At 42.8% G+C, this 9,827-nt stretch overlaps 1 protein-coding gene across 1 annotated transcript; it reads right to left on the bottom strand.

The window, feature by feature from the left end:
• Positions 1-2,689: 2,689 nt before the first annotated feature.
• Positions 2,690-9,513, bottom strand: metrnlb (meteorin like, glial cell differentiation regulator b). The gene is made up of 5 exons (XM_037764953.1): positions 9,121-9,513; positions 7,413-7,596; positions 7,101-7,326; positions 4,717-4,776; positions 2,690-3,601 (listed from the first exon to the last, which is right to left on the bottom strand). Exons 1-5 carry the CDS (start codon positions 9,216-9,218, stop codon positions 3,285-3,287), a joined length of 885 nt encoding a protein of 294 aa, XP_037620881.1. The 5' UTR covers positions 9,219-9,513; the 3' UTR covers positions 2,690-3,284.
• Between the last annotated feature and the right edge of the window lie 314 nt (positions 9,514-9,827).

Genomic DNA, 9,827 nt, shown 5'->3' with positions numbered 1-9,827 from the left:
AATATTTCATAACATGCAGCCAATGGTTTTGTGAAATTACTTTTTTTTTTAAATTGTGTTATTCAATTTATTAATGTGACAGCAAAAAGTTATTTTTAAAAATCTTTTAAAAATAATTTCATAAATCCATTTGCAAATTTATTTGTATGTCTATCATTTATTAAAATTATTAATTGGCACCTCTAATTATCATTTTATCATCATTTTTTAAATAGTGTTTCTGCAAATATTTTAGCACTAAAACCTAAACTTATGTCACTTAATAAAATGATGGAAACACTGAAAATGTCAATAAATATTACAATGGCACATAGCTCAAAATCTCTATTTTTGTTTATTTCTTAAGTCTATAGGCGATGCAATGTGAGCTTTATTGAGTGCATCAGTCTCCGTGGAGGCCATTTTTTTTTTTTCTTCCTTGTACCCCCTGTAGAAACCAGACATACTTACAACCCAAAATATTGTGCCAACGTTTAAAACTACTGACCCCACCCTGGTCAGCGCATTATAGAAATGCCAGTGGTGGTATATATGGGTGAAAGCATGCTGTATTTTCCCTAAGCTCAGCCATTCCCTCGACTCCAGCTGACCGCTCAGCTGTGCCTCTCGCATACTGCAGCACAAACTGTTTCCATACTCACACACTCTCACACCCAAAGGTTAACATTAAGACCCCCGTGCGGAGGGATAAGTGTGTCCCGAATTAGCGAGGATGCCAAGGCGAGCTGGGCTGTTGCCAGGTTGGGTTGCCAAGGAGTGTTGGGTGTTGCTACAGTGGGTTGGGTTTCCGCCGTGTGGCCTGTTTGCATGTCGGCAGTGTGCAGGACGCGTGTGTTGTGGTCTTCTCAAACTACCCAAGACAAACACACACACACACACACACACACACACACACACACACACACACATATACTTACTTATATACATATACATATCCCTTAGTATGAGGAGGGGACTGTTATATATAGGTGACCCTCTCAAGTCTTTAGCGTCTATCTTAAACCTTCAAGCTATGCGTTAATGTCTCCCTCTACATCTTACTCTCCTGCCTTCTCTTTCTCACTTATTCATTTAGTGTTAGCTTTATTTACATTAGAGAAAAATCATTTTACCTCCCCAAATTCACTACTAGGGCTGTCAAAGTTAACGAGATAATAACCCTTAATGCAAACTCGTTTTAACGCCACTAACTTCTTTAACTCATTAATGCAACTTGCGATTTTTAGGTTGTATCGGGCTCAAGTTGGTATCATATGAAACTATGAAATCCTAAGGAATCCATTGGTACCAACCATGTCATACTAGCTTGTCGTGAAGGAGGCTAAATAACGCTCCAAACTTACGCTAACTGTTGGTGGGGAGAATCTGGCATGGCCATTTTCAAAGGCCTCTGACCTCTGACCTCAAGATATGTGAATGTAAATGGGTTCTATGGGTACCCACGAGTCTCCCCTTTACAGACATGCCCACTTTATGATAATCACATGCAGTTTGGGGTCTGAAAAAATACGCAAATTAGTTGCATTAAGGGAAGTTCTCTGTCTGAACACTCTGTCTGTTTTGATTTTGACCACTCTTTATTTAAGTTTTTTAGTGGCAGCATTACTACCAGCTTTACACTGGTGTAAAAAAACACCAGTTTCACACACTTGCATGCTGAAAATGACGCTTGTCAGGTATTAAGAATGGTTGTTTTTACTGTGTATAGTACACAGCACACATGGTTTGTCTCCACAGAAGGAAGTGTGTGTGTGTGTGTGTGTGTGTGTGTGTGTGTGTGGGAGTGGACATTCCATCCATTCTTGCTCTTCCTGAGGAAAGAGGGAAAGCATCACACACACACACACATACACACACACGCGCACACACACACACACACACACACACACACACACACACACACACATACACACACACAACCACACACACCCACACAACTGCTGACAGCGGGCGGAGGAAGAGGTGCACATACACTCCTCTAAGGTCATTCACACTTCCGCATCTTCTTTCAGGTCTCCACCCATCAAGCTCTAATAGTCTCAAACATCCATCTGACAGTAGTTATCCTTTTGACAGCTGCTGTAAAATGCCTCTGTGAAAAAAAATGGACGTTGGTCTGAGTTGCATTTGTGCTCACAGTTTAAACTTGTATAATAATTCAGGCCACAGGAGTCTGCTTTCATGAAACTCAAGGGGAAAAAAACATTAGCACAAGCTATTGAATTGGACCTGGTTGAGTTGGAAAATATAATTGTCTCAGCTGTGAATGCATGAACACACACACACACACACGCACACACAGAGGCAAAGAGGATGCCAACCAGAACAGTGGCTCCTCAAAGCGCCACAGGGGCAGCTACGCCAGCACTGACGCACTGCTGCTCTCCTGCTCTCCTGCCAGCTAATGGTCACTGATCACTCATAATGGGTTTTTCTTTTGGGTAGTTAGGTGAATAATATGGCTTTGTTTGCAGCAGAGAAGCTGGTAACTTTTGGTCCTACTATAAACTTCACTTGCCGTCTGTTTTTAATTATCTGCACCTCAACCACACTCAGCCTCGGTGTGCCATACAGTACGAGACACATAGGGACAGGTTTGTTAATAAAATAAAGGCCTAATAATAATGAAGGGCCCCTATTTTAGGACATACAGGCTCACTCACAAACAGAGAAATGGATAGATCAAATGTGTACCTTTCCACAGAAAGACAAGCTGAAGGGTGGCTTTTTTATTTTCTGTAAATATATAGACCCTCTGAACTCATTCTCAAAACACACTTGGTACATAAAGACTCACAGAGCTGCATACTGAACACTTCTGTCAGAAGACTCCTAAATTTTACAGAAAGCTTTTTACAAAGCAAACAATCATTTTGAGAACGATCACACAAGCAGTATCGTCATGAGAATATAAAAACCTTTACCAGTTAGGCACAAAATTAATTTAAGCTCATCATTCATCCATTCATTCACTGTCTCACTCATGCACAAACATATTTACACACAGTCAAATGGGGACATTGTAGTTTCGGCAGCACATTTGCTATTAAAATGTCCAAACTGCCCAGGTGTCTTTTCTACTGCAAAGCGTCAATAAGTTGCACAGCATTGAAAAGAGCCTGCAGAAGTAGCCTTTAATGATGGCCCGTGGTCCGTAACCCTGCTCATATCTCTGACAGGCTCAAAGATAATGTCGCTCCATCCTCCAGCTTGTTCCTCTTTGCGTCTTCCTCACTGACTTTTTCTGAAAAGCGCTCCACCCTGTTTTACCCAGAAGAGATCGCTCAGCCTGTGTCTATTTCACAGGGGTTTGTTCCTGCTTTCTGTGCTCGGACGTACAGCTTCAGGAAGTCCTTGTAGCGAGGTGCGCAGCCGAGCCAGGCTTCGCCAAAATGGACAGAGCCAGTCAAAAGGTACTCATCCCCTCCGGGATGCACAACGCACCGTGCGGGAGCGTTGATACGTCCACTCCAGCCCCGCCCTCTGGCTCCACTCCAAGCAAACACCCTGCTCTTCTGACGGAACAGCCGACTCAGAGTCACCACAACAGGGAAGTGGTCGTTCGTACCTGATGCTACGCCTCGAAAGATGCCACTGCCAGCTAGAGAGACAGGAACAGGAGAGATAAAGAGAAGTGTAACTGAGTCAGTTTGCTGATTTTCAAACTCTACTTGTGTTACTGTTAAGGTCCTGACACACCAAGCCGACGGTCAGCCGACGGACAGTTTGGGGCCGTCGGTGAGCGTTCGTCGCCCTAGTTTTTTCGGTGTGTCCCGCACCGTCGGCTCCAATCTGCCCGTGTTTGAGTTTTCTTTTGGCAGATTCAGCATGTTGAATCGGCGTGCGGCGCCCAACGGTGAGAAAAATCACTCTGATTGGGGGTTCAGCTCAAACGAATCAGTGCACGAGAACAGAAACGGTGAGTAAAGTGAGGAAAGCTTACGAGCAAAGTCAAGAGGAAAAACACAGAAGGCTTTTATAATATTTCATCTTCATCTCATCTGATCATTCCAATACACGGATATTTTCACAACAACATGGCCTTCTGGAGTGAAGCTAAGTGGTGAGCGAGAGTGGCGTGTCGTCTTTGCGGTGTGTTGAATGCAACTTTTTGGCTTAAACAAAGGCGACGTGAGGCGACGCAACAGGCGGCCTTCGTCGCCGCTAGTTCTTTGATGTCGGCTTGGTGTGTCCCCAGCTCACACTTCATTAGGTCATTCAGATAACATGAGGATGTCTTTAAAGAAACCGACTCAAGGGAATCTTGGGAAATGTAGGACAATTCAATGTGCCATTATCCTGTTGTTGCCACTTGTCGCTCAAATGGCATCTGTTGAGTAAACATTAAATAGTTTCCACTGGGAAATATGCTTATTTGCTTTCTTGTCGAGAGTTGGATGAGAACATACACTGTCTTGTCTGTAAATATGTAGCTGAAGCCAGTTAGCTTAGCTTAGCATAAAGACTGAAAATTAAACATACAGTCCGTTTTGCTTCCCTTGGACAGAGCCAGGCTAGCTGTTTCCCCGTTTCCAGTCTTTATGCTAAGCTAAGCTAACCAGCTATTGGCTGTAGCTTCATAATGACCGCACAGACATGAGCGTGGTATCGATCATCTCGTCTAACTCTTCGACAAGAAAGGAAATAAGCGTTTTTCCCAAAAACGTCAAACTATTCCTATAATGTGTATGTGTGTGTTTGCGTGTATGTATTTACCAAAGTCACTGGTACACACAGCCATAAGGACCTCTTCATCTGTACAGGGTTTACAGGAGACTGTAATGGAAAACAGGAAAAAAAAAGAAAAACATTTAATACTTTAACATAAGAAACCACAGAAGTTCTTATTTTTACGATCCATTTTCTTTCCTTATTAGCTTTTGAATCACCGTATGAGTTGTTTCACCCTTTTGTCTGTTTCCTGTTCTCTGTATTAACGGGTGATTATGAGACAGAAGAGACATCAAGAGAGTGAATGAGAACAGCAGGTGAGGGAAGAGGCGTAATCACAGAATTACCCCTTGACCCTTTCAGCTATAAAAACAGCTATAAAACGCCCAGACAGACAGACAGACAGACAGACAGACAGACAGACAGACAGACAGACAGGCTTGGACAAGCTTTCTTCTGTCTCATTAAGAAAGCAGTCCAGCCTTCCTCTCCACCCACCGTCCCTCCCCACCACATCGCTTTATTCACACGGGTGGGCTAGCCAAAAATTCCCTGCTTTGGGGCGGCGGTCTGTTCTTGATTGACAGTTGAGAGACGATTGGCTGACCCTTGTGCTTGACCCTAACGTGACCTTTTGATTGGCCTGCTTGTTTTCATAAGTCTGGCTGAGACAAGGGAGTGTGGGAGTGAGGAAGTGGGGGAGGAGAGGGTGTCAGAGCGGGGCAGCATGGAGGTGAGATGAAGAAACACTAACGTGGTCTTTTGTCACCTTCACTTTATGTCAGTGAGAGGATGGCCTGTGTCAGATATGAGGAGTTTAACAGAATTAATTTGAACCAAAGAGAACTGATACTTACATGAGACAGTTAATCTATTGCTGTTAATATTTAGACTTTTCTCCCGTGTTTTTAAGTCCTTCTGGTGATAATGAAATAGCAAGCATGAACAGTTTTGGAAACATTTGCTTGTTGGTGTGTTAAAGCTGACAAACATTCAACAAGTGGTGGTTGAAGTATTAAAATAAAATGAAATACTCCACCACAAGTAACAGTCCTGCATTCAAGTTTTCACCCAAGTAAAAAAAGTATAGAAGTATTAGCAACATAATGTACCTAAAGTATCAAAAGTAAAAGTACTCATTACGCAGAATGTCCCATAATAATGTTATATTAATATACCATTGGATCATTATTGGTGTTTTAATACGTAAGCAGTACTTTCATGTTGTAGTTGGTCAAAATGGAGCTACTCTTAACTACTTCATAAACTTTTGGGTAGTGTGATCTATAACACTAAAAGCAGCCCGGTCGCACGACAAAGCGTATGTATGACTCCGTTCTTGCTTTTGGCGTGTCATTAGTACGACATGTAGTCTGTACTGACAGCAATGTAAACTAACCCATCCCTGTAAATATGCGATGCTCAGAGCTAGTGACGTAGAACAAAAAGTGAGAAAGACCACTTATGGCGGGCAACAGGGGAGTTGGATGGGTCCAACAAACACAGGACTTTCAACCAGGAGACCGGAGTTTGAGACCGGTGTTTTGTTTTGCAAGTTACATTAATGACGTGTCCAACTTGTAATTTTTTGTTTGTAGCGGCCTCAGTTTTAAAGCTTGAGTGAAGATACCGGCATCATATGAAACTAGAAAACCTAAGAAATCCATCAGCATCAACCATGTCATAATAGCTTGTCGCAAAAGAGGTTAAATAACGTTCCAAACATACGCTAACTTTTGGCGAGGAAAGGCCATTTTCAAAGAGTCCCTTGACCTCTGACCTCAAGATATGTGAATGAAAATGGGTTCTATGGGTACCCACGAGTCTCCCCTTTACAGACATGCCCACTTTATGATAATCACATGCAGTTTGGGGCAAGTCATAGTCAAGTCAGCACACTGACACACTGACAGCTGTTGTTGCCTGTTGGGCTGCAGTTTGCCATGTTATGATTTCAGCATATTTTTTATGCTACAGTAAATGCAGTACGTGTGAGGGTTTCTGGACAACATTTGTCATTGTTTTGTGTTGTTAATTGATTTCCAATCATAAATATATACATACATTTGCATAAAGCAGCACATTTGCCCATTCCCATGTTGATAAAAGTATTAAATACTTGAAAAATCTCCCTTTAAAGTACACTTTGAACAGATAAAAAATGTGCGATTAATCGTGATTAAATATTTGAATCGACTGACAGCCCTAGTAATTACTAACTAAAACAGTGAGATAAATGTAGTGGAGTAAAAACTACAAAATTTCCATCTGTAATGTAGCGGTATAGAAGTATAAAGTAGCGTAAAATGGAAAAACAAGTATCTTAAAGTTGTGTATGAGTACAATACTTGAGTAAATGTACTTAAATCTCTGAAACCCACATGTAAGAAAACACACACATTGAAGAATGGGTGCATTCATTCTCTTACCTAAACCAGGGTGCAGGTATGGGTACATGTGTGCCCCGGGCCCCTGACTGGACACCAGCTCGTATTGGAAAGCTGTGATCCTCCGGCTGATGTCTTCCTGAGGGACGGCCTCCACAAAGAGAGCTCCCTCTGCCAGGCTGAAACAGTGCACCGTTCCCTGAGCCTGGTCCTTCTCTGCCAGCAGCATCCTCAGATCCCCGTTATGCTCCAGGTACACATGAGAACCCTGAACACGGAAGGGCCAGGAGGACACAAATATGAGCTCCATCCATCGGACACTGAAAATGGTAATATTCTGGTGTCGTGCTCTACCTGGGAGTGAGTTTGGGGTTTGATGCACACGTGGAGACCTGCCGTGTGTCCTGACGAGGGCTCTGTGTTTGGCCGCAGGTTGATGATGATGGCTCCTGTGGGGTAGAGCCACTCCAGAGAGCCCTGAGAGCAGCGGAGGTAGATCTGCTCCACATCTCTGCGATGAGACTCGTGACTCAAACCACTGCAGATGAGATGACAGATTTTCTAGTTTACTCTCATGAGGAACAAGATGGAAATGCTTAAAATCATAAAAAATGACCTTAGAAAGACATAAAATATTCCTGTGAATGCATAAAAAAACAATCTATGACGACACGCTACAGTTAAAGAAGCACATGGAAGGGATTTAATGATATTGCAACATTCATTAAGAGCAGTTCTGGTGCAGCTCTGGTGCAGCTGTCCAGCCAACAAATCTTTCACTTTGGACGGATGTGGTCGCTTGTCTCTGATGTGCATAAGCTACCTCAACACCAGGAACTGATTGGGCCATTAAGTCGTTAGAAGTTGGAGGCCGGTAAACTTTACAACACAGAGAGCGGAGCAGCATGGGCTTTCATATTTTATGACTTGGGGACTTGGAAGGCGTGATCAAAGGGGCCATATAGCTGTATTTACTTAAGATAGGAACTGAAGCAGAGACATTCCTCTGGTTATACTTTTCCAAAAATCTTAAAGGGATCATATTTTAGATGTACTATATGGAGAAGTTTGTCTGAATAGTCTCTCAAAAAGCACCTCCTGTCCATGGAATTGGTTAGTCCTCTCTGAGAAAAGAGATTTTAATAAAGATATTATGAATTACTGAGATCTGACATCATATAAAGTGTCTGTGACCACAAGTAATGGCACACAGCAGCCAAAAACATCCTTAACTAGTTTCCATGCACCAGAGAGTCACTTATTGTACTCTGACCTTCCAGTGTCCTTCCTGAAGATTACATTCAATCTTAATCAAACATCCATGCGTCTAATTACTCATTTTAAGCCCACTGAAATCCAGAGTGGAGCCTAATGCACAACAGAGCCACTTCAAAGACACAACCTCCCTCTCACACACAGGACTCAAGTTCCTTTCATGACTCCCCCCTGCATTTCCAGGATTTAACATCCATGGATTAAAAGTCCAAAGTGGAAGATCAAAAACAAAAAAAAAGGATTATATTTCTTTATGGAGTTCTTTAAAAGAAAGTAATGACTATAACATGCTGATAACATTCCTGAGTTAGGTGTGTTTTCTTGGTTGCATGTGATAACAGTACTATAGCAGAGTATGGAGATGGTCATATAGTCCTGGGAACCGAGTAAAAAAAGTTTTCCAATTACTTTTTATGTGTGATTTCCTTCCTATTTAGGGTTAGAAGAAAATCTTACAATTTAGGCTTCTTGAACTTTATTTTTTTATTTTACAGCATGTCCACTGTAGTGGATCAGAGGACTATTTCAGTATGAACAGACAAAAAAAATGAACAGATTATGGCTTGATATTAAACCAAGAATACATTCAACTTGATTAAAAAAACACACATGCCATATCACTGGAAAGCCCATGATGTCCTCTTTACAATACACCAGGGATTGATAGAGTAAGTCAAAAGAGTAAAAGGATATGCATGTGGACAAAAAGTCCACTACAGAGGACACATGTCAATGGGCTGGGTCTCAGGAGGATATAGTCCTTCTTTTGTCCAGCTTTCATCCTCACCTTCCTCTCCAGCTGCACTGGTCGCTGGAGTACTGCGCCACCGCCCGACACCACAGGAGCACAGCTGTGATCCAGTGCGCAGTCCACGGCCGGAGCATGGTGGTCTGCTGTCCGACCCGCAGGTCACCGAGTCCCGCACGCAGGACCAGCAAGACGCGCGTAAAATCCCGTTAAAATATCCCTCCGGAGCTCCGTTCAGCGCGCTCTGGCTCGCTACATGGCGGGTTCAGCTGAGGCAAAAGTTGCGTCTGTGACGGAAAAACATGTTGACATGTAAAAGCAGTATAGAGATAAGAGCTCAGCAGCAGCAGCAGCAGCAGCAGGACAACAGACTGTTTAAAACACGTTTGGTCCGTGCGCTCCGCTTCACGTCACCGGGGGCGCGTGCCAACTGCTGAACTCCGCTTGAGTGACACGCGAGACGCTCGCTCCAAACCACTCCCACACAGAGTAGAGAAAGGCCTGGAGCTCTCACTGCTGCATGAACCAAACTTTTACGCACATTAAACTGGACCTACTGATGCAGACCAGAGAGAGCATCATGATGCTGGTTATTATGAGTGAATAAAAGAAAAAAGAAATAAGAGAAACTTGGCCCCACAAATGGCCAAATGCACAAATCAAAAATCTCATTCAAGTCAAAACAAATCTGTAAAAAGACACAAACAATGAGCTGCTTTTAAAACATTTTATTCCTTTCAGCCAAG

The sequence above is a fragment of the Sebastes umbrosus genome, chromosome 3 (assembly GCF_015220745.1).
Source record: "Sebastes umbrosus isolate fSebUmb1 chromosome 3, fSebUmb1.pri, whole genome shotgun sequence".
NCBI classification, from domain to species: Eukaryota; Metazoa; Chordata; class Actinopteri; order Perciformes; family Sebastidae; genus Sebastes; species Sebastes umbrosus.
This window is presented reverse-complemented; position numbering and strand designations above follow the sequence as displayed.

Bases quoted from the DNA above. Each gene is read 5' to 3' on its own strand.
- metrnlb (XM_037764953.1), bottom strand. From the start codon at position 9,218: ATGCTCCGGCCGTGGACTGCGCACTGGATCACAGCTGTGCTCCTGTGG. The intron at 4,777-7,100 runs GTAAGAGAATGA...TTTCCATTACAG, and splicing joins ATACCTGCACCCTGGTTTAG to TCTCCTGTAAACCCTGTACA. The intron at 3,602-4,716 runs GTAAATACATAC...CTGTCTCTCTAG, and splicing joins TGTGTGTACCAGTGACTTTG to CTGGCAGTGGCATCTTTCGA.